This window comes from Pongo pygmaeus, chromosome 6 (assembly GCF_028885625.2).
Source record: "Pongo pygmaeus isolate AG05252 chromosome 6, NHGRI_mPonPyg2-v2.0_pri, whole genome shotgun sequence".
Lineage (NCBI taxonomy): Eukaryota > Metazoa > Chordata > Mammalia > Primates > Hominidae > Pongo > Pongo pygmaeus.
In genome coordinates, this window is record NC_072379.2 from 932,431 (window position 1) to 956,616 (window position 24,186).

Consider the following 24,186-nt stretch of genomic DNA (forward strand, 5'->3'; position numbering starts at 1 on the left):
GCTCACGGCAGAGCAGCGTGTCCTCGCTGGGCAAGGCCCTAGAGTCGAAGGCCTCCTCCGTGAGCCTGCACAGGGCTCCGTCTCTCCCTGCCCGGCCCGTCCACCCACGCTCTCCGACCCATTAATGCACCTTCTCCAGGTTGGTGCATCTGGGGCTGGCAGAGGCTGAGAACCAGCGGCCGTATCCTGCGGAGGACTCCAGGTCCCAGCTTCGCCTTGCGTGGGGCTCCCTCTCCAAACAGCCGGGACAGGGAGGCTCCCCTGCTCCCGGGGGTGAGGCCAGAGGGTGGGTGAGGGCTCCTGGGGTCAGCCCTCACCCTGTTCCTGTTCTCATACAGCCCGCAGCATGGGGCCTGGCCCCTGACAGGCCTGGAGAGACCCCCCGACTCACACACTGGTTCAGTTTCCACAGTGCCTTCCTGCCCAGAGTGACGTGTGGACGCCCCCATCCCCACCAGGCTGCCCAGGCTGCAGGAGGGGCCGCTCTCAGGGCCAGGTCAGCCCTAGGGTACCCCCCTCCCCAAGCCCCAAACCCTGAGGCCCCCACACAGGGGCCCCAGCGCACAAGAACAGCGAACCCTGACTCCTATAAGACAGACAGACATACTATGAAGGGGGCAGGGATCGCACGGGGGAGGGGCAGGGATCGCACGGGGGAGGGGCAGGGATCGCACGGGGGAGGGGCAGGGATCGCACGGGGGAGGGGCAGGGATCGCACGGGGGGGGGGCCGGGATCGCACGGGGGGGGGCCGGGATCGCACGGGGGGGCAGGGATCGCACAGGGGGGCAGGGATCCCACAGAGGGCCAGGAAGGCGGCGGGGGTCCCATGGAGGGCCAGGAGCCGACACCCACCCAGGGAGGGGCAATGGGGCAGCCCTACCACCTTTGGCCAGGCCCCAAACACCCGTTCGCCCGAGGGGCAGCCCCACAGCTCTGGCCTGGACCCAAACACCCATCCCCAAGAGGGGTAGCCCCATGGTCTCCAGCCAGTCCCCAAACACCCGTCCCCCTGAGGGGCAGCCCCACCGCCTCTGGCCAGGCCCCAAACACCTATCCCCTATGGGCCGCCTAAAGCCTCGCACTGCCTGCAAGGAACAGCTGGTGATGTTCCCAGTAACGCCCTCGTGCCACATACCATCGTCCCCCCTATATGGACAGGGAAACCGAGGCCCCAGCCCTCGTGCACAGCCCCAGCCCCCTCCCGGCCTCCGTCCCATGACATTTAGGGCAACGGTCAACCCATCCCTGCCTGGTACCACCAGGAGGGGCCGTCCTGAACCACAGAAGCTCCGACAGGAGCACGGGGTCCGGATCCTAGAGCAGGAAGCCCTGCGTCTCAGCGAGGCCAGGGGCCTGGCCCTCAGGACAACATGAGGCATTGTCCAGGCCCCTGTGAAAGCTGCCATTGAGGCTGCGGCCCAAGGCGGGGCCAGCCCGGGGTGGGAGCAGCTGTCACCAGGGTCACCCCCAGGGGGAGGTGGGGGGCAAGGCCGCCTCAGACACAAGCATAAACCCCCACATCTGGGGGAGGGGTGCGGCGCGTCCCCACGCCGTGACCTTGGCCAAGGGAAGCGGCACAGAGGGTGGGGGAGCCCTGCTGGCTCAGTGGGCTGAGGTTCACCTGGGGCCGCCGCAGCGCACGCTTCTGCTGTGCACTGACACCAAGGGCTTCTCCCCCCGGTCCTTTGTCGTCAAAGAGCATCTTGGGGAGACACAGCGGCCATAGAGGGGCTTCCCTGCCACAGGTTACTGCAACGTGCACCTCGAGAGGTGTCTCGCTTCCCTCACTTCTCCTTCATTCATTTTATTTTGATACAGAGTTTCGCTGTCGCCCAGGTTGGAGTGCAATGGCGCGATCTCGGCTCCCTGCAACCTCCGCTTCCCAGGTTCAAGCGATTCTCCTGTCTCAGCCTCCTGAGTAGCTGGAGCTACCACGCCCAGCCTATTTATTTATGTTTTAAGACAAGGTCTCTCTCTGTGGCCCAGGCTGGAGCGCAGTGGTGCAATCACAGCTCACAGCACTCTTGACCTCCTGGGCTCAGACCATCCTCCCACCTCAGTCTCCCGAGTAGCTGGGACCACAGGCGCCTCCATGCCCAGCTAATTATTAAACTTTTTCTTGAGACGGGGTCTCCCCACGTTGCCCAGGCTGGTCTTGAACTCCTGGCTCAAGCAACCCTCCCACCTCGGTCGGCCTCCCAGAGTGCTGCAATGACAGGCGTGAGCCCCGGCGCCCGGCCTTCTTTTGTATTAACTGGAATTCGTGTGCAAAGGCTGGTGGCCTTCTCCCCTTCCTCTTTTTTTTTTTTTTTTTTTTTTGAGATGAAGTCTCACTCTGTCGCCCAGGCTGGAGTGCAATGGGGCAATCTCAGCTCACTGCAAGCTCCACCTCCTGGGTTCATGCCATTCTCCTGCCTCAGCCTCCCGAGTAGCTGGGACTACAGGCGCCCACCACCATGCCTGGCTAATTTTTTGGTATTTTTAGTAGAGACGGGGTTTCACCATGTTAGCCAGGATGGTCTTGATCTCCTGACCTCGTGATCCACCTGCCTCGGCCTCCCAAAGTGCTGGGATTACAGGCGTGAGCTGCCGCGCCCAGCCCTCCCCTTTCTCTTTACTTGTTCCATTCTTTATGTATATGTCTATGGACTTGGGGGCGTGTACCCTTCTCCCCAGGTTATAATCCCCTTATACCATCTTCCTTTTGTTGCTCAAATTACTCCAGCTTTAGCCATTAAAAGCTTCTTCAGAGGCCAGGTGTGGTGGCTCACGCCTATAATCTCAGCACTTTGGGAGGCCGAGGCGGGCGGGTCACCTGAGGTCAGGAGTTCCAGACCATTCTGGCTAACATGATGAAATCCCGTCTCTACTAAAAATACAAAAATTAGCCGGGCGTGGTGGGGGGCGCCTATAGTCCCAGCTACTCAGGAGGCTGAGGCAGGAGAATGGCGGGAACCTGGGAGGTAGACGTTGCGGTGAGCTGAGACTGCACCATTGCACTGCCGCCCGGGCAACAGAGCAGGGGGGGAAGAAAATCCTTCAGAAAAGCCCGGTGGTGATCCTTCCTTTTGGGTGCCCTAACAGAGGGATGGAGCGGGGCTCCCCCTTCCTCAGCCGTGGTCCCTGGGTGGCATGGCCCACACACAGGACACCTGGGGCCCCCGCCCTGTGAGAACAACCCGGCCATTTCCACCCACAGCCAAGGTGCAGGCTGTGGGCACCGGGCGTGGCGCAGCCTCTGGGAGTTCCTGGTTCCGGCTCATTCCGGGGCAGACCTGCAGCCACTCCTCTGTGCAGAGTGGGAGCCGCCTGGCCCAGGCCTCCCCTGGCCAACGTGGGGTTGGGGTGTGGCAGGCCCTTCCCAAGCCCTGAGCCTCCCCTTCCTCCTGGGCCCTGCCGCAGGGACGTCTATATTTCCCTGTGGTGGTGAGGTGGCGCCGCTGCCGTGAGAAAGTGCTCTGGTGGCAAAGCCAGGGAGCGGGGCAGAAAGCGCCGCCGGGAATGCCCAGTGCACTCTACGAGGGGTTGGGAGGCCCGGGAACTGCCAGCTGGCCCTGGAGCCCTGTACAGGGGGCTCTAGCCATGGGGCCGCCCCAGATAGGACATGCCCTCTCCTTCTGCTGCACCCACCCAGACATGGGCTCAGGCTGGGGGCCATGGGGAGGCTTGGGGAGTCCCTGAGGTCTAACCCTGAGCACCAGATGGACACCTGCTCCCTCATCCATCCAGCAACGGGCAGGACCTAGGGTTCCAAATAGCAGCGGGCAGCTAGGTCCGTGGGAGAGGTGCCCTGGAGCCCCTGAACGCACAAGGAGACAGGCAGCACATCTCACAGGGCCCTGGAACTCCGCCCTGCACAGCACCCAGAGACAGCAGCCTGGAGCACAGACAGTCACCACCTGCTGGTCCCCAGGCACTTGACCGTCTGAAGCGGCCAGGCCTTTGTGCCTACCGACCAGGCTGCATGGGGCAGGGTAGAGGGGAGGCTTCAAGGAGGGGTGAGCCCTGCCCTGAGCAGGTGGGTGTCAGTGGGACCTGAGCACAGGGCCATACGGCTCAGGCACCTCTGGGTCCCTGGGATCCCAGCAGCCTCCCTGCAGCCGGGGCTCTGGGGCCCGAGGCCCTCTGGCTGGCGTGCCTGGTGCCTCCTGCGCGACCTCTGGAAGGTGCCGTGGCCCAAGGGTGGCTGGTCAAAGGCCTTGGTGGAGGCAGGGACAGACCCACGCCCCCAGGGCCTACAGACACCCGGGACTCTGTTCCTATGACTTTCAGGGTCCTGTGGGAAAGGGTGGGAGAGGCAAGTGAGGAGGCGGCAGTGGTAGCAACAGCCTGAAAGAAACAGGATGGGGCCAGGCGCGGCGGCTCACACCTGCAATCCCAGCACTTTGGGAGGCCGAGGCAGGCGGATCACCAGGTCAGGAGTTCGAGACCAGCCTGGCCAACATGGTGAAACCCCATCTCTATTAAAAAAAAAAAAAAAAAAAAATAGAAAAATTAGCTGGGCATGGTGGTGCACACCTGTAATCTCAGCTACACAGGAGGGTGAGGTAGGAGAATCACTTGAACCCAGAAGGTGGAGGTTGCAGTAAGCGAAGATTGCACCACTGCCCTCCAGCCTGGGCGACAGCTAGACTCCGTCTCAAAACAACGAAAACAAAAAAAACCAGGATGGAATAGGAATGCTGGGTTAAAGGCCTCCATGCCACCAGTGGCTGCAGCCGCCGGACCTTTAGTGGGAGCAGAGGTGACGGCCTGGGGCCTTATCCACTCAACAGGAGCCCCCAGAGGCCTGGGAAGCCGGTGCTCAGAGGTAAGGAGGCCTCTGGAAACAAGGCCAGCACTGAAGGTCGTCCACCTGCCTGGGAGGGAGGAGGCCGAGGAAAGGTCTGGAAGTCTCCTACGCACCCCTTCCAGTGTGAGAGAGGTTTCTTTCAGGGAGGGCATATCCAGACACCACCTTCAACACCAATGACCCGGCGGTGGAGAGGAGACCTGGTGGGACAGGAGGGGCCCCAGCAATGCCAGCTGCCAGCCTCAGGCCTCAGCTCCCAGGACTGCCTGCAGCCTCCAAAAGCAATGCACAGGACCCTGAGCAGGCTCTGAGGGAGCCACAGGCAGCAGCCGCTCTGGAGGGATAGGAGCCTTCCCCTCGGCTTGGGCGCCCCATGCCCTCCCTGCAACTTTACACCCTTGGGCCCCGGTCCCACCTCCATAGCCCTCGTCTGAGTTCTCCAGCCTCACCTGAGCGTTCCTGTGCTTAGGGAGACAGCAGCCACACTCTGGAGCAGCCGCAGTCTACGACCCCATGCCCTCCGCAAGAGGCTGCTACACTATCAGGTAACACCTGGCCACGGCACCTTCACAAAGGGCCAGCCCTGTACTCACACCTGCGCACCTCACCTGTGCATTTCACCTGTACCGCACACACCTGTACATCTTGCCCATGCACCTCACCCGTGCCACATACACACTGCACCTCCCCACCATGCTCACACCAGTCCGGGGAGAGAACAGAGGGCGCAGCCCATGGGGCCTGGTCTCCACAGGCAGATCATGAGCCTGGCGCTGCAGACGTGGACGTGGACGCCCCTCCGGGCCTGGTATAAGAAGCGGCCATTCACTCAGCGTGGGCTTCAGAGGCCAGCAGGAAGGCCAAGGCCTCGGGCTCCGACCCTGCGAGCCAGCGTGTGCCGGAAAACCTCTGCGCCGACTCTACCCTGCTGGGAGGCCTCTCCCTCCCTCCGACCCCTGCCCGAGGGTCACACAGGAGACTTTAGCTCATCTCAAATGCTCTCAAGGGAATATCTCAGACAACAGCAAAGGCAGGAATGGGATTCCAGTGGGGCAGCCTCGAGCCTGGGGCGGAAGGCGTCCTGGGTCACCAGGCCTGCCACCACCTCCTGGCCCTTAGCCCAATGACACCCAAATACCCCTGCAGAACCCGCGCCCACTGCCCACGAGACACTGCCACCCGCCTGCAGAACCCAGAACCCGTGCCCACTTTCTACAAGACGCTGTCTGCCACCTGCCTGCAGAACCCGCGCCCACTGCCCACGAGACGCTGCCACCCGCCTGCAGAGCCCAGAACCCACACCCACTGCCCATGAGTCGCTGTCTGCCACCCGCCTGCAGAACCCAGAACCCCTGCCCACTTTCTACAAGACGCTGTCTGCCACCTGCCTGCAGAACCCGCGCCCACTGCCCACAAGACGCTGTCTGCCACCCGCCTGCAGAGCCCAGAGAACCCACACCCACTGCCTACGAAACGCTGTCTGCCACCCGCCTGCAGAACCCGTGCCCGCTGCCCACGAGACGCTGTCTGCCACCCGCCTGCAGAGCCCAGAACCCGCACCCACTGCCCACGAGACGCTGTCTGCCACCCGCCTGCAGAGCCCAGAACCCGCACCCACAGCCCACGAGACGCTGTCTGCCACTTGCACGCACTCCCACTTCTGGAACCCAGACCCGATCTTCCCCAGAAGGGCCACTCCAGGGGCCAGAGGCAGGCACGCCACCTAGGGTGCCACGTCTCCCTAGTCACATCCCGGGCCCGACCGGTCAGAGCTGATGAGACAGGGACTTTTTCCAACACTTCTGTGAGCCACACCTGACCTTTCCCGGCAGCCCGGGAGAACAGGGATGTAAAACCCAAACTCGCCGAAGGTGGCCACCAAGAGAGTTGGTGCCAACCCAGAGACGCAGAACTAGGAGGTGGAGGTGCTGAAACCAGGTCCCAACAACACCGACTAAACCCCTAGATCAAGCTGTGCCCTGTTATTCCAGCCAATCCATTTCCAGTTTTGCTCACACCCAGTTAAGTTGGATTTTCCATCCTTTACAACCAGAGGGTTCTGATACAAGAACAGACACAAAACTCAGTCCTGTGGTCATGCCAGCCCAGCCCATGCCTGCCTCTGAAATGAGGTCACGTGCCACCTTGCTACAAATTGCTAAGATGTTTCTGCCGAGGGAAACAGAGGGGTTCTAGGGTGATTCTTTGGGGGTTTCAGGCAGCAGTGGAGCGAGGGGTGTGCTGAGTGCTGAGCAGGCCCAGGTGCCTGAGTGTTCATCCCCTGACCGTTCCTTGCTCTCTCCCTCACACACACAGAGATTCTTAAGAGAGGAGGAAATTGCTGTCTGGGTGGACAGTAATTGAATCAACACAGGCACAGGCCGGCTGTGTGCCAGTTGGGGGTTGGGGGGTGGCAGGAGCTGCCCTGGAGGAGGGCAGAGCCGACAGGGCCGCTGCATGAGACCCCAGCCTGACCTCGGGAGGTGCCTTGCTCAGGCCTGGGGCAGCCTGCCACCGGTCACCCCTGCTCACTCCACGCCGCTCCTGGGAGAAAATCCATGGTCCTGACAGAGCCCAGGGAGGCGCACGGGAGGGGGGCGCAGTGCTAGCTCCACCAGAGAGGGCCGGGAGGGGTTGGAGCACTGGGGGTTAGGGGCTTCTCCACTGAACCCACCTACAACGCCAGGACCGTGTTCAGCCATTTCAGGGCTGCCTCTCTTTCACATATTTTGAGACAGTTTTGCTCTGTTGCCCAGGCTGGAGTGCAGAGGTGCAATCTCGGCTCATTGCAACCTCCGCCTTCCAGGTTCAAGCAATTCTCCTGCATCAGCCTGCTGAGTAGCTGGGATTACAGGCACCTGCCACCACGCCCGGCTCATTTTTGTATTTTTTAGTAGAAACAGTTTTGCCACATGACCAGATTGGTCTCGAACTCCTGGTCTCAAGTGATCCATCCGCCCGCCTCAGCCTCCCGAGGTGCTCTTTTATTCTTGGGGTGAGATTCACAAATACGATTCATCTTTTTTCTTTTTACAGACACTCTCGCTCTGACGTCCAGGCTGGAGTGCAGTGGTGCAACCTTGGCTCACTGCAGCCTCTGCCTCCCAGGCTCAAGAGATCCTCCCGCCTCAGTCTCCCAAGTAGCTGGAACCACAGATTTGCGCCAACCACGCCCAGCTAATTTTGCATTTTTTGGTAGAGTCCAAAAAATGAGCAACATGGGGTTTCACCACGTTGCTCAGGCTGGTCTTGAACTCCTGAGATCAGGCGATCTGCCTGCCTTGACCTCCATAAAGTGCTGGGACTACAGGCGTGTGCCAACCACGCACAGCTAATTTTTGTATTTTTAGTAGAGACGGGGTTTCACCATGTTGGCCAGGCTGTTCTCAAACTGCTCACTGCAAGGGATCCGCCGGCCTCCCAAAGTGCTGGGACCACAGGCGTGAGCCACCGCACCCGGCCCGTTTTGTTTTGTTTTTTTAAAAGACAGAGTCTTGCTCTGTCACCCGGGCTGGAGTGCAGTGGTGCAAACACAGCTCACCGTAGCCTCAAACTCCTGCACATGAGGGGTGCTCCTGCTTCAGCCTCCCAAGCAGCTGGGACTACAGGTGATGCTACCATATCCAGCTAATTTTTTCTTTTTTTTAAAGGGAGGGCATCTTAGATGTTGCCCAGGCTTGTCTGACCAACAGTGATCCTCTTGCCTTGGCCTCCCAAAGTGCTGGGATTATAGGCGTGAGACACGGCGCCCGACCTCGTGTTCCGCCATTCCAGAGCAGCCTGTTTTACACAAGGGCAGTGGGGGCAGTGCTGGGGTTGAAGGTCCGGGCCCTGGGGGCTGCTTCCTCCCTGTGAGGAGCTCACGTGGCCATGCCCAGCAGCAAACATCCCCGTCCAGCCTCTGGACCCCGCCCCGCCCGTGCTGACGTTCAGAACCAGGCCCTAGGGCTAGGCTTGCCTCAGTTTCCCTGTCTGTCAACACGGTGGAGGAAGGGGCACTCAGGAAGCTCCAGTGTGCAGCCCAGCTGCCCTGGGGAAAAAACCACTCAAGGCTCCCAGTCCCCGAGCCCACCTCACACAGAGCAGCCAGCAGGAGGAAGCCGGCCCACCCAGCTGGGAGCTCCAACTCGAAGCCCCAGGATTTAAATGAGATGCAAGGAGAAGCAGGAGTTGGGGGCTGCTGGGAGGCAAAGCCTGAGGCTTGGCCAGCTGAGCAGCACTGGGGAGACCGAGGCTGGGGTGGGGAGACCGAGGCTGGGGTGGGGAGACCGAGGCTGGGGTGGGGAGACCGAGGCTGGGGTGGGGAGACCGAGGCTGGGGTGGGGAGACCGAGGCTGGGGTGGGGAGACCGAGGCTGGGGTGGGGAGACCGAGGCTGGGGTGGGGAGACCGAGGCTGGGGTGGGGAGACCGAGGCTGGGGTGGGGAGACCGAGGCTGGGGTGGGGAGACCGAGGCTGGGGTGGGGAGACCGAGGCTGGGGTGGGGAGACCGAGGCTGGGGTGGGCTGCCCTCCCAGGCCCCCATGGTACTGCCTCCCAGCGCCCATCTCCACAGCCCCACCAGCCCACGAAGCTCCGAGACGATGCCTGGATGTCTCTGCCGCCCCGAGGGCCCCCATGGCACCCAGGCAGGCCCAGGGGAGGTGGAGGCCGCAGGCCGGGGCCGCACCCTCCCCACCTGCAGAGCACGGTGTCACCACACAGAGGACGCCCTCGCGCCCCTCACCCGGCCCTCGGGTCCTGCCCACACTGCTCGAGAGAGGGGTCCCTGCAGGCCACGGCCAAATGGAAGCACGTGGCCACCGCCAGCAGAGGAAGGGCCAGCCACGGCCCCACGGGGTCCCCATGCACCCCACTCCTTCAGGGCTAGACTGTAGACAGCTGTGGGGACCCCAAGCCCCCAGTCACCCCGCTCAGAGTCAGAGGGCAAAACAGGTCCGGGGGGGTCCGGGGACGCAGGTTCAAACCCAGGAGCATGTTACCCAGGTTAATAATGACTGCCCGTGCGAGAGGGAGAGAGAGACAGAGATAGAGGGAGACAAAGAGATGGAGACAGAGATAGAAGGACACAAAAACAGAGGGAAAGACAGAGAGAGGATGACAGACATGAGAGGGAGAGAAACAGAGACACAGAAAGATAAAGACAGGAGAGAGCGAGAGAGAGAGAGGGAAAGAGAGAGAGAGAAAGACAGACAGTCAGGTGGGGGAGGGAGGGGGACGGGGGGAGGGAGGGGGACGGGGAGACAGAGCCAGGAGGCCCCGCCCCACCCGGGCGGCCTCACCTGCCGAGTAGGGCTCCTGCTTCTCAGGGTAGATGAACTCCTGTCGCTCGTACTTGGCCCGGATCCACTGCTCTCGAAGGAGCCTGTGGGGAGAGGACAGACTGAGTCACCGGGCCGAGGCGGCCCCCGACCCAGCACACGCCGCTCTCTAGCCCGGACTCTGGACATCTCAAGAGGCTCTAGGGGCCCCCGGCAGACTCGAGCCGCCCCTCTGGGCATAAGATCCCGAAAGACCTGCAGGGTCAGCCTCCTGCACTGGATGCTTCTCACTCTGACATTAATTTATTGGTTTCTTGAGCATTCGGCCCCGGAGCATCAGGCCTCACGTTCTGCACAAGCGTTCCCGGTGGACGGGCTGGCGCCTCCCCGCTCCTTCCCCCTTTGGCCTCAGCTGACGCCCCACAGGGTTGGGGTACAGGAGTCGAGCCAGGCCCCCCACCCCGAGTCAGATGCCCCTGGGCCCTCCCCGACCCTCCCCACATCGTTGGACCAGATCTGGGAAGTGGCCGCGGCACCGCCTTGCACGTGGTTCTGAGACACAGGACAGGGCTGTCATGGCACCCGTCGAGGTCAGGAGGCGTCCAGGGCATCAAAGAGAAACTACCGGCAAATACCCAAGAATCCAAGAAAACCCAGGATGGGGAGAAGTCCCCGAGAGCAAGGCCCGGGATGAGGGCCCCCCACGGCACCCGCTGAGCCCAGACATCCCCGCCCAGAGCCACCCACCACAGCCTCCCCATCCACTGTCACTCACTCAAGTGAGGCCAATACCGTTGCAGAGACCACGACCCACACGCAGGCCCGGCAGGGCCCAGGGGCACAGGCAGCGGCCCCAGCCTTTTCCACTCCCAGGGAGTTACGCGGCAAAGAACAAATAGGAACCCTGTGGCTTCCCGCTGGGCCCACGTGAACAGCCTCGGAGACTGGGCGGGAATCCTCCCCTACAGGATCTGATGGGTGATGGGTGCCAGCTGGGTCTGTGGCCCCTGGCCCCAGGTGTGTGTGTCCCCCACCTGCTACAACAGATCACCCCAAAACTCGGTCCCCGAAAGAAACACAAATGTATCGTCTGGGTCACGGAGGCCAAACGTCTGAGATCAAGGCGTCGGCCGAGCTGGTCCCTCCAGGTGTTCTGGGGAGAATCTGCTCTAGGGTCCCTCCCACCCCTGGAAGCTGCCAGTGCCCCCACCTCGGCTGCTGTCCTCACCTGGCTTCCCCTGTGGGTCTCCCAGTCTCCCTCCCCTGTGGGGTTTGGGCCCACCCTGCTCCAGGACAACCTCATGACCTTATCTTAACCTGAAGACATCTGCAAAGATCCCACTTTTCTTTCTTTTAGAGACGTGGTCTCACTGTGTCTCCCAGGCTGGGGCGCGGTGGTGCGACCACAGCTCAGCGCAGCCTCCAACACCTGCACTCAAGGATCCTCCTGCCTCCGCCTCCCGAGTAGCTGGGGCTAGAGGTGCACACCACCACGGCTTGGGTAATTTTTTAATTTTTTGTAGAGATGGGAGCTCACTATGTTGCCCAGGCTGATCTGGAACTCCTGGGGCCAATCCTCCCAGCTGGGCCTCCTACAGGGCTGGGATTACAGGTGTGAGCCTCGCGTCCGGCCCCTATTTCCAGATGAGTTCACCTTCACGGGGCGGCAGGTTAAGACTTTAACACATCTTTTCGGGGGACACCATGCAGCTGCCTGAGCCGCTCCGGCTGTGTGGCTGCAGAGGAGTTGCCCCCAGCACCCAGCGTCCTGTGACCCGAGGGTCACACAGCGGCTTCTTGGAGTCACGGGAGGACCCAAGGCCGCACGTGTCGAAGCCGGGGGCCTGTGGACAAGAGGCAGGTGCCAGGGACGGCTTTGACAACCACGCCTGCCAACGGCCCTCAGGGCGGGGCACCCACAGGGTCGACAGCCCTGCCCTGGTGCAGACTGGGCCCCCAAGGCTCACACCCACAGACAAGGGCGTCCCAGAGCCTGGCACAGAAGCTTCCAGAAGCAGCAGCAGCAGGAGGAAGCCCGGGAGTGAGCACCAGGAAGTCGGGGGCTGGACCCCATCCTACCCAGCGGCCCTCCCGAAGCCCCTCATCGCCTGAAAACCAGTACTGCCCGGAGCCCTCCCCACTCCCACAGCCCTGGAGGGGCTGCACTGACACCCCACGTGGTCACGAGGACGTGGACTTCGGGCACCCAGCAGCCGGGACAGAAAGCCACCACAAAAGCTCCAGCCACACCTCAGCCCACGCCTCAGGAAGTGTCCCAAGTTCCAGGGCTCAGGGGAGCCAGGCTTCAAGGACCCCCATGGCCACCCCTTCAAGGCCGGGGCCTCAGGGTCAGGTGGGTCCCCTCAACACAGAGCAAAATGTGAGCTGGGGGCAGGGGGCCGGGCAGGTGCTCAGGGCGACTGCCTCCCCTAGGTGTGGACTCTCAGGGGAAGAAGCTCTGAGCCCCAGAACCCACCTCCCCACAGGGCTCCCCCAGTCCAGGGTGCCATGGGAGACCCCGCCCCACTTTCCCCAGGGCGGGTCCCAGCGGCCACTGCGGCCCCCATAGCAGGTGCTGTTCACGCAGCTGGCACGTCCATCCCTGAGGGTCCACTCCTGAGTGTGCCTTCTGCCCGAGTTCTGCCAGTTTCCACCACGTGGAGTTCAGGACACCATCAACACCCTTCCTGGAGGCTTTGCCTCTTGGGAAAGTGACCCCCCAGGGCCCGCGGCTTTGCTTCTACATGGTGGACCAGTGGCTCACCCAGGTGGGTTTTTTCCCTTTTTATTACGGGAAAATAGCCCGGGTGGTGTTCACACCCCCGCCCACACCCCCACCCACGCACCTGCCTCTCAGCACCCCCGCCACCCCCGCCCCCATTGTCTATCCTGGGTGTTTCCGAGGCTGCCACCACCTGAACTGTGACCCCATCCTACTGGGAGCCCTGACCCCTGGGCCTGAGTGTGCCTGTATTTGGAAATATCATGGTTGCAGATTAGTTAAGATGAGGCCACACAGGAGCAGGGTGGCCCCCAATCCAATGTGCCCGGTGTCCTTAGGAAGGGGAATTAGGACACAGACAGGTACACAGGGCCCACCATGTGAGGAAGCACCCTGGAGAGGCCTCAGGAGAAGCAGCCTTGAGCCTCCAGCCTCCAGAACCGGGAGAAAGTAGATTTCTGTTGCTCTGGACCGCTGGGCATGTGGTGCTGTGTTCCAGGAGCCCCAGACACGGATGCAGAGCCCTGTCCAGCCCGGACACCTGCTCCACGGGGGTCTTGCTGGGGCTGAGGGCTCCAGAGCTTCGCTGGGATGGGCAGAGAGGAGCCCTCCAGCCGGTGCTGCCAGCAGCCAAGGGCTCCTCCCGCAGCTTCCCTCACTCGCCCTGATCACCCCTCACCACACAGGAAGCAGGGAGGGGCCGGTTTCCACCCAGAAGTAAAACCAAGCAGAGCGGCTGCATGACTTTCTTTCCCCGATGTCAAGATAGAAACTGGAGAGCTCTGAGGGTGACACAGGAAGAGACGGGTCCCGGCCTCTGAGTCACAGGCCGGTGCTAAAGATAAAGAGGGCACGCGGGACCCTCTGCCCTCCCCTGCGGGCTCAGCCTCCCCTCTTATAGCTGGGTAAACTGAGGCCCTGGGCCTCTGCTTAGCTGGAGGTGGGCACGGTGCTCGTCCTGCCTGTAGGGATCCCAGTGTGTGCCGGGAGGCCGCAGGGCCTGGCGTGGGGGGCCTTCCAGGACCTGCTCCGGGCCGTGCCCGCCACTCTTAGCTCCTGCGAAGACGCCACCCAGACATCTGTGCAGCAGAGCTTTCCCCTGAAGGCCTTCAACTCAGACCCGGGCTTGTCCAGGCTGCACAGAGGCCGTGGGCACCAGGGCTGCTGGGGCTGCGAGAATCTTGGTGGGGGCAGACGTGGGAGGAAGGTGGACAAGGCCCCTGCCCGCCTCGCCAGGCTGGGCATTTGGGCCCCCCGAGCCACAGAGCTGGACCACAAAAGGCAGGATGTAGGCACCTCCCGCCCTCCGGGTTACAGAGCAAGTCCACGCTGTAACCCCCCCTTCTCCAGGTTACACTGTGGGTTCACGCTGTAAGCGCCCCCGCCCCGCCCCCCTGCCCTCCAGGTTACAGAGCAGGTCCACGCTGTAACCCCCCTCCAGGTTACACAGTGGGTCCACGCTGCACCCCCCACACCCTCCAGGTCCACGCTGCACCCCCCACACCCTCCAGGTCCACGCTGCACCCCCCACACCCTCCAGGTCCACGCTGCACCCCCCCACACCCTCCAGGTCCACGCTGCACCCCCCCACACCCTCCAGGTCCACGCTGCACCCCCCCACACCCTCCAGGTCCACGCTGCACCCCCCCACACCCTCCAGGTCCACGCTGCACCCCCCCACACCCTCCAGGTCCACGCTGCACCCCCCCACACCCTCCAGGTCCACGCTGCACCCCCCACACCCTCCAGGTCCACGCTGCACCCCCCACACCCTCCAGGTCCACGCTGCACCCCCCACACCCTCCAGGTCCACGCTGCACCCCCCGCCCTCCAGGTTACACTGCAGGTCCACACTGCACCTCCGCCATGCCCCAGCATCCACAGCTCATGCAGGGATTCACACCTCGCCCCAGATGGTGGGCGTCAGCCCTGGGAGTCTCCTCACCCAGTACCCAACAGCAGCAGCCCACGAGCACCCCCAGTCCCCCGCACCCATGTCGGCCCCTGGTCCCAACTCAGAACACCCAGGGAGTGGGAGGGACTTGGAGGCAGAGACCCAGGCCACAGAGCAGCTGGGGGCGGGGTGATAAAATAATGTCTCAAAAATAGCTGTGCTGGGGCTCCGTGATTCATACTGAGAGCCTGCGGCAGGGCCAGGGCAGGGTTCCCCTGTGAGGGCTCAGGGGGAGACAGCAGCTGGCACCTGGGGTCTCAGAATGAGAGTATGGGGGGCCAGGGCTCCAGGCCTGCCCGGGTGGGAAGGGAGAGGTGCGTGCATGGGGCTGAGCCGCCAGCCTCAGTCTCCTCAGCGGCGATGTGGGGATTGCAGCTGGACCTGTCTCCAGGCTCACGGGAGGTTCATCAAGAAAATGCCTGCCAAGCACCTGGAAGGGGGCCTCGTGACCCCAGTAACAAATCAACATGCAGCCGAAGAAAGAAACTGAGTCGCTCGTGGCCTGAACACGCCTCCCGCCCCTGCTCCCTGAAGACCCCGGGAGGGCCGGTTCCCACTGCAATCCCAGTGCTTTAGGAGGCTGAGGCAGGAGGATCGCTTGAGCCCAGGAATTTGCAACCAGCCTGGGCAATGTAGGGAGACCCCGTCTCTACATTTAAAAAAAAAAAAAAAAAAGGCCGAGGGTGGTCAGTGGGGTTGCAGCCAGGAGGTCCATCCTTCCTCCCTTCTCCCTCTACCCTCTGGCTCCCCTCCACCATATCCCCCAACCCCCACCCGTCTTCTAGGGGCCTTTTGATCCAGTGAGGACCCCTGATCCCACTGCCCCTTCGTGGAGCTCACTGCAGGGTGCACAGACCCCAAACAGGGCCCCGGATGCTGGGGAAGACCCCCTGGTCACTGCAGTCCCCACCAGCAGCTCCTGGGCAGGCAGAGCCCAGGCTGTCTCAGCCCCCGAGTCAGGGCAGAGCCAGCAACAGCACCTGGGCCCCTCAGGGGCTGGGAGGCCAGGCGCCCGCCGCTTTCCTGCAGCACTGTTGGCTCACACCCAAACCCTGCACCCAGCTTGTGCTCGGGGTGTCTCTGCGGGGTGGGCCCTCTGCTGAGTGGGTTCACGGAGTGAGTCAACGGAGGGAGGTGCTGAGCAAACAAGAGGCTGGGCGGTGCCCGGTGGGGCTGGGATTGAACTGGGACAGGAAGCATGGGGGGCCGGGAGGGCACCCAGTGGGCCACACGTCTTTCCCCTGTGACAGGTGCGACGGGGTCGGTGCGAACAGTCAGGCCGGGCCCTGTGTGGTTGTCACCTCTCATTCCCACTGTCCGGGCAGATGGGGAGACTGAGGCTTGGAGGGGTGGGTGTTGATGAAGGCGACTGATGTGATGCTGAGCAGGCCTCATTCTCTCTCCGCAACCTCCTGACCCCAGGACGCCCAGAGGACTGGGTCTCAGGCTTCCCCAACCAGCCACCGGTACCCACGTCCGCTCCCGCCCCGAGGAGCCAGGGCAGGCCCCGGACAACAGCCGCCCCTCCCATTCCCCTCCCAGACCACTGGGAGCACCCGGGAGGGCCCCTCAGATCCACCTGAGACCCCCGAGGCCCCAGCGAACCCGGGTGGGCTGCAGCTACTGATGCAGAATGACCTTCCCAGCCCCACCCCAGCACCCCCCACCCCCCGCCCCCCGCCCCAGAACCAAAGCCCAGTGGCGGCCAGCAGATACAGGCGGCACCTCAGGGTCTGGGGGACGCAGCTGCGGCTGGCTCCTCCCCGACCCTGTGGGCGGCACCCAACTCCCCACCCTGCCGGGTCCTCCCGGGGCCATCTCGGAGCCGCCCAGCACTGTTGGCCACGGCCCTGACAAGGCCCCTTTGTACTCACTGGCAGTCGGAGGGCGTGGGCCGGTAGTAGAAGGAGGGTACTTTGGACTCAAACCTGGCTCTCGCGGCGTCGTTCCCGTGGGAGGCCATAAACTGTAAGACAGGAGCGGCCGGGTCAGAGGCCCCTGGGGTCCCAGGGGCAGCCTAGGAGGTGCCAGGCCGTCACCACAGGGACCCGCAGACCCAAGGCTCTGAGGGCTCCACCAGCACCAGGACGGGAGCCCCACCTCCTCCTGCCCCAGGGACACCATTTCTGAGTGATCGACCCTCCCCTGGGACAGGGAAGGAGCCAGTGTCCCTAACGACGGGGTCCCGGCAAAGGGGGCCCAGGGGCCAGGCCCCTCTTGAGGATGGGTCTGAGGTTTGCCCCACTGTTTCAACCCCCAAGTCCACCCACACCAGGCATCCCGAGTCCACCCACATCGGGTGTCCCGTGGGAGACAGCTGGCTGCATCCTCTGACCCCCATCTCTGCCCCAGAGAGCGAGGGCTTCCTTGTTCACCCAGCTCCCCAGCTCACATTTAGCAAAGAGCCAACAGGCACCAGACACGGGGGCCTGGAGATGGGCTGGTGAGTGAGAGACCCAGATGTGGCTAGGACAGAGTCTTTGAGGGGACTCTGCAGGGACCCACTGCAGGGACCCAGAACATGTTTACGAAACAGGCTGAGGGAGAAGGAAACGGCGCTGTGAAGGAGGGGAAGCGCTCCAGGAGGCTGGTGTTCCAGGAGGCTGGCGCTCCAGGAGGCTGTCACACAGACTGTGCTCCTGGCAGGTGCAAAGGCCTTGAGGGTGGACGGTGGCAATGACCCTGCCACCAGCTCGAGGGCATGGGAGAGGTTCTGCTGGCTATGCTTTAAGCCCCCGAGGCAGCTGCTGTTTGCACCTTCAAGCTCCTGAATGCCACTCGCCTGAGGCCGCAGCCAGGCCCAGCCAGACAGAAGTCCCCTAACATCACCCTGCTCCGAGGATCACACGACGGTAAACAGGGAGGGCCCAGAAGAGCAGCTGGAGAAATCACAAGCAACAAGAGGCTGGCACCGATTTAAAATTCGAAAACCAATGGCTTTTCCATAGAAAACTCAAATACGCAAGGAGAGATCCTGTCACCAACAGCAACAGGACAAATCACCTGAGTCGCTGGATGGGAAATGTCCCAGTCTCCAAGGGAAAACTGGCGTGTGCTCCTGAGGACGCAGAGCCTCGACCCGAGACACGGGGAGGTAGAAAAATGTCTCTTTATGGGAGACTACATGTTTTTTATAATAATTGCCAAAAAACAGCAACAGAATTTATTATATTTTTTTTACCTAGAAATGGTTCTAAAGTTGAAAAAATTAACAAGGGCCGGCGGGGGACAGGGGCTCACATCTGTAGTCCCAGCACTTTGGGAAGCTGAGGTGGGAGGACCACTTGAGCCCAGGAGTTCAAGACCAGCCTGGGCAACATAGTGAGACCCTGTCTCTCAACAACAAAAAAAAATTAGCCAGGTGTGATGGTGCACACCTGTAGTCCCAGCTACTAGGGAGGCTGAGGTGGGAAGACGGCCTGAACCTGGGAGTTTGAGGTTGCAGTGGGCTATGATCGCACCACTGAACTCCAGCCTGGGTGGCAGAACAAGACCATGTCTCCACTGGACGCAGCGGCTCACACCTGTAATCCCAGCACTTTGGGAGGCCGAGGCGGGAGGATCCCTTGAGCCCAAGAGGTCAAGCCTATGAGCTATGGTTACACCACTGCATTCCAGCTTGGGAAAAAGAGCAAGACCCTATCTCTGCAAAAAAAAAGGAAGGTAAAAATAAAAAATAAATAAAAATGGGTAAGGTTTTTAAAATTACTTTTACATACATAATGTATACTTTTAATTTGTTTTAATGGAGATGGGGTTCCACTCTGTTGCCCGGGCTGGTCTCAAACTCCTGGGCTCGAGCCATTGTCCCACTCGGCCTAAAAATGGGGAAGGATTTGAGGCCAGGCACGGTGGCTCACGCCTGTAATCCCAGCACTTTGGGACGCCGAGGCGGGCGGATCATGAGGTCAGGAGATCGAGACCATCCTGGCTAACACGGTGACACCTCATCTCTACTAAAAATACAAAAAATTAGCTGGGCGTGGTGGTGGGCACCTCTAGTCCCAGCTACTTGGGAGGCTGAGGCAGGAGAATGGCATGAACCTGGGAGGCGGAGCTTGCAGTGAGCCGAGATCGCGCCACTGCACTCCAGCCTGGGCGACAGAGCAAGAGACTCTGTCTCAAAAAAAAAAAGGTGGGGGGAAGGATTTGGTTGGACATTTCTCCAAAGAAGATGCACAAATGGCCACTCGGCCAAGCAAAGGCACTCAACACTGTTAGCTGTCAGGGGAGAGCAGATCAAAACCTCAATGAGCTACCACCTCTCCCCACTAGGATGGCAAGGTCAAAGTGGCACAGGGGAGCGAGCTGGAGAGAATGTGGAGCGATCAGAGCCCCCGCACGCTGCTGGTGGGAACCTCCGGCTGTGGTGACTAACAGTCTGGCAGTTCCTCAAAATGGTAAACACAGAGTTACCATAGAGCCCAGCGATTCCTCTGCACCGTAAGAGACACGAAGACGCAGAGACGTGCACACGAGTGTTCACAGCACATTCTTCATGACAGCTGAGAACGGGAACAAGCCCGAGGTCCGTGAACGGAACCACAGATAAACTAAATGTGATCGAGCCACACCATGGAGGGTTCCTCGGCCATAAAGAGGAATGCCAGCCGGGCGCGGGGGCTCATGCCTGTCATCCCAGCACTTCGGGAGGCAGAGGTGGGCAGATCACGAGGTCAGGAGTTCAAGACCAGCCTGGGCAACACGGTGAGACCCCGTCTCTACTGAAAATACAAAAATTAGCTGGGCGTGGTGGTGCATGCCTGTAATCTCAGCTACTCGGGAGGCTGGGGCAGGAGAATCACTTGAACCCGGGAGGCAGAGGTTGCAGTGAGCTGAGATCGTGCCACAGCACTCCAGCCTGGGCAACAGAGCAAGACTCCATCCCAAAAAAAAAAAAAAAAAAAGAGCAACACAATTCTGACACACGCTACAACCCAGGTGATCCTTGGACACACGGTGCCCATGAAGGAAACCAGCACAAAACACCACGAATCGGCCACACGTGGCGGCTCACGCCTGTGATCCCAGCACTTTGGGAGGCTGAGGTGGGAGGATCGCTTGAGCCCAGGAGTTCGGGACCAGCCTGGGCAACATAGTGAGACCCTGTCTCAAAAAAAAAAAAAAAACAAGACCACGTATTGCGTGATTCCATCTGTTTGAAATGTTCAGAACAAGCAAATCCACAAAGACACGAAGCAGCTCTGTCTACATTCAGTAACGGCTGGGGCGGTGGTGATGGGAGGGGTGGTGAGTACGGGCTGTGTTGAGATATTAAAATGTCCTGGAATTAGACAGTGGTGATGGTCGGGCAGCCCTGTGGCTTCACTGAAACTACTGCACTGGACACTTTACAGGAGTGAATTGTATGTGGATTATACCTCAATAAAGCTGTTATTAAAAAATAACCCTCAGGGTTGGGTGCGGTGGCTCAAACCTGTAATCCCAGCACTTGGGAGACTGAGGTGAGAGGATCACTTGAGGCCAGGAGTGCAAGACCTGCCTGGGCAACATAGTGAGACCCCGTCTTTACAAAAAATACAAAAATTAGCCAGACGTGGTGGTGCACGTCTGTAGTTCCATCTACTAAGGAGGCTGAGGTGAGAGGATTGTTTGAACCCTGGAGCTTGAGACTGCAGTGAGCTGTGATTGTGCCACTGCCCTCAGCCTGGGTGACAGAGCAAGACTCTGTCTCAAAAAAAAAAAAACCCTCAGGCAGAGAAGGCCTATTTATGTATGCTACAGACCCTAAAACCACAAAATAAAAGGCTGACCACTTTGACTATGTTGAAGTAAAAATTTCCACGGCAAAAACCACCATGAGCAAATTCGAAAGACAACCTAGAAAAAAATGTTTTTGGTATCTCAGATTAATTTCTCTAACATATCAGCAACCCCTAGAAGATGAAAGCAGCTAACATTGCAGCAGAAAGGCAGGCAAAGGTGTGAAGAGAGTTCACGGCCAAGAAAACACAGGGCCGGGTGCGGTGGCCCACACCTGTAATCCCAGCACTTTGGGAGGCCGAGGCGGGCGGATCACAAGGTCAGGAGTTTGAGAGCAGCCTGGCCAACATGGTGAAACCCCGTCTCTAGTAAAAATACAAAAAAATTAGCCGGGTGTGGTAGCGGGCATCTGTAATCCCAGCTACTCAGGAGGCTGAGGCAGGAGAATCCCTTGAACCTGGGAGGTGGAGGTTGCAGTGAGCTGAGATGGTGCCACTGCCCTCCAGCCCGGGCGACAGAGGCCGAGGCGGGTGGATCATGAGGTCAGGAGATCGAGACCATCCTGGCTAACATGGTGAAACCCGTCTCTACTGAAAAAAAATTAGCCAGGCGTGGTGGCGGGCGCCTGCAGTCCCAGCTACTTGGGAGGCTGAGGCAGGAGAATGGCGTGAACCTGGGAGGCAGAGTCTGCAGTGAGCTGAGATCACATCACTGCACTCTGGCCTGGGTGACAGAGCAAGACTGTTTCAAAAAAAAAAAAAAAAGATCCTGAGAACAACCTCTCACTCGTCGGGGCAGTAAAGGAGAAGCCGTGGGCAGCCAGTGTGCTGGGGAGGAGGCGGCAAACACCCCCACGGCGTGCTGGGGGCATGTGAGCAGTTACAGTGGGGAGTTTGGCAAAAATCTCTCCAAAATTACCGAGCCACGTAACTTTTGAACTTGCTGTGTCACTTCTAGGAATTTAGGCCACCAGCACACCTCCATATGTGCAAAGTGACGCACCACTGAGGCTGCTTGCTGGCCCAGTGGGAACGGCAGGAAAAGTCTGGAAATGACTGGCATGTCCCGCCCAAGGGGACACGGCAAACAGGCCGTGGCTCCCCCCAGGAGGGCGAGGGGCTCCATGTGCACTCAACAGGCAAAGAACGTCTCTCAGAAGCACATGCTAGGCCCGGCGCCGCGGCGCACACCTGTCATCCCAGCATTTCAGGAGGATCATTTGAGCCCAGGAGTTTGAGACCAGCCTGGCCAACACAGCAAGACCCCATCGCTACAAATTTTTTTTTTTTTAATTAGCCAGGGCTGGCGCAGTGGCTCATGTCTGTAATCCCAGAACTTTGGGAGGCCAAGGGGGCGGGGTGGATCACCTGCGGCCAAGAGTTCAAGGCCAGCCTGGCCAACATGGCAAAACCCCGTCTCTATTAAAAATACAAAAATTAGCTGGGCATGGTGGCACGCACCTGTGATCCCAGCTACTCGGGAGGCTGAAGCAGGAGAATCGCTTGAATGTGGGAGATAGAGGTTGCAGTGAGCTGATATCACGCCACTGCACTCCAGCCTGGGTGACAGAGTGAGACCCTGTCTCTTAAAAAAAAAAAAAAAAAGAAAGTAGCCAGGCACGGTGGCATATGCCTGTGGTCCTAGCTACACCTTGGGAGGCTGAGGCAGGAGGATCACTTGAGCCTTAAAGTTCAAGGCTGTAGTGAGCTATGATAGTGCCACTGCATTCCAGCCTGGGCGACGGACTGAGACCGTGTCTCAAAAAAAAAAAAGAAAAAAAGAGGAAGGAAGGAGGGTAGAGAGGGAGGGGAGGAAGGAAGGAAGGAGGGTAGGGAGGGAGGGACGGAGGGACAGAGGGAGGGAGGGAAGAAAGGAAGGCAGGAGGGAAGGAAGGAGGGAGGGAGGGAGTGAGGCCCACACAGACCCCTGGCTGCCTGGCCAGGGTGGGGGCAGTGCTCAGAGGTGGGAGACAGGGAAGGAGACAGCTCCCTTCTATGACTGCGCTTGGAACCTGCTGAATGTGTCACTAAATTGTCGAAATACATTAAATAAGGTAGAGACGACCCACGTGTCCATCAGAGGGTGAATGAATAAAGCAAACGTGTTCCATCCACACAGGGCACGTTCTCCGGCCTTGAAAGGAACGAAGCTATCACACAGGCTGCAGCGTGATGGGCCTCGGGGACCTGGCACCGCGGAAAAGGAGTCGGACGCCGAAGCTCACATGCCGTACGATCCTGTTTTTAAAAGTCCAGAACCCATAAATCTACACAGAGAGAAAGTGGATTTGCTGGTGCTTTGGGCTGGGCGGGGGTAAGAGCCAAAAGGCACGGACTTTGTTTCTGGGGTGATGAAAATGTCCTAATGTTGGCTGCAGCAAAGGTTGCACAACTCTGTGAATTTACTAAAAAACCTTCAACTGTGCACTTTACACGGTGAAACGTATGGCTGTGAAGTGCATCTCAATGAAGCAGTTGTTTTAAAAGGTATTATCAAGGAATAGAAAGTTGGGAGGAAAAAAAAAAACATAAAATGTGAAGAAAAGGAAGGAAGAGGAGAATCTTTGGTTCCTGGCCCTTCAACCTCGGTCCGGTTCTCAGCGACGGCCACCTCGGGCCTGTTTCTCCCTCACGGGTGGGAGCAGGCTTAGCCCCCGGATGTCCCCGCTGATCACCAGCCCAGGAATGGCCAAGGGGCCTGAGTGCAGGGAGCCACGGGGGGCCCAGTGCAGCCCCCGCCCCACAGAGTCCCCAGCAAGAAGCTGGGCTGAGACCCAGCCCTGCCCGGGGGCCGGGGTGCAGGTGCTCTCAGGAGACAAGCCCCCAGGCCTGCCTGAGATTCATCTTTGGTTTTCATCGCACGAGTGAACATGCAGACAACAGAATGGAGGTGGAATCTCCTCGTGGCCCCCAGCTCAGTGCTCTCCCAAAGGCCCCATCGCACAGGACCTCTGCGGCAGGAATCAGGGGTTTCTTGGCAATACCCACAGTGGGCCCTCCCCAGCCTTCCTCTCCGGCCATCACCACAGGCAGATCAGGACGGCACCAAGGTGGCCCCTGTCCTCTCCCGCTGATTACATTTAGGGTTTTTCCAACAACAGTGAACGCCCCACCTCTGGAATTATGGGGACAATAGCCACGTCTTCTCCCCGAGCCGAGGAGTCTGTGCCCCCGGAGGCCCTCCAGGGACTCAGGGCTGTTTCCTCCAGGAGTGATGGCAGAGCGACTTGGAAACAGGACACCCGTCCCATCATCTTTCTGACATTGGTCCCCTGTTGTCCGGGGAGGCGGACGGTCCAGGGGCCACCCTACCCATTTTTTAGGGAAGGAGACAGAGGCTCAGACAAGCCCACGGCCTGGCGAAGGGACGGATGTCACATCCCAGTGTCCCCCGCCCGGGTCAGTGAAGGTGGGTCGAAGGCGGTGAGCCCAAGGTGGGCCGGGGTCTTGAGAGGATTCGCAGGGACGCCCTCGACTCAGGGTGTGGGGGATCACGGCGTTAAGTGCAGAAGCTGATGTGGGGTCGCCCTGGGTGGGCCAGGGACTCTGCTGTCCTTGGGTCTTTTTCTGTCTCCCAGGCTGGAGCGCAGAGGTGCAATCACAACTCACTGCAGCCTCGAATTACTTGGCTTAGCCAGGCGCGGTGGCTCACACCTGTCATCCCAGCACTTCGGGAGGCTGAGGTGGGTGGATCACCTGCAGTCAGGAGTTCAAGACCAGCCTGGCCAACATGG

General features: G+C 60.3%; 1 protein-coding gene across 4 annotated transcripts in view; it reads right to left on the reverse strand.

Annotated features, from left to right (window-relative positions):
- ADAP1 (ArfGAP with dual PH domains 1) overlaps positions 1–24,186 on the reverse strand; it is a 56,845-nt gene that overhangs the window by 12,130 nt on the left and 20,529 nt on the right. For all 4 annotated transcript variants that reach the window (XM_054497008.2, XM_054497007.2, XM_054497011.2 and 1 more), the window contains exons 3-4: positions 16,604–16,695; positions 10,075–10,157 (exon numbers count right to left, since the gene is read on the reverse strand). In XM_054497008.2, the coding sequence (XP_054352983.1) occupies positions 10,075–10,157; positions 16,604–16,695 (175 nt within the window). The remainder of the gene's footprint in view (positions 1–10,074; positions 10,158–16,603; positions 16,696–24,186) is intronic.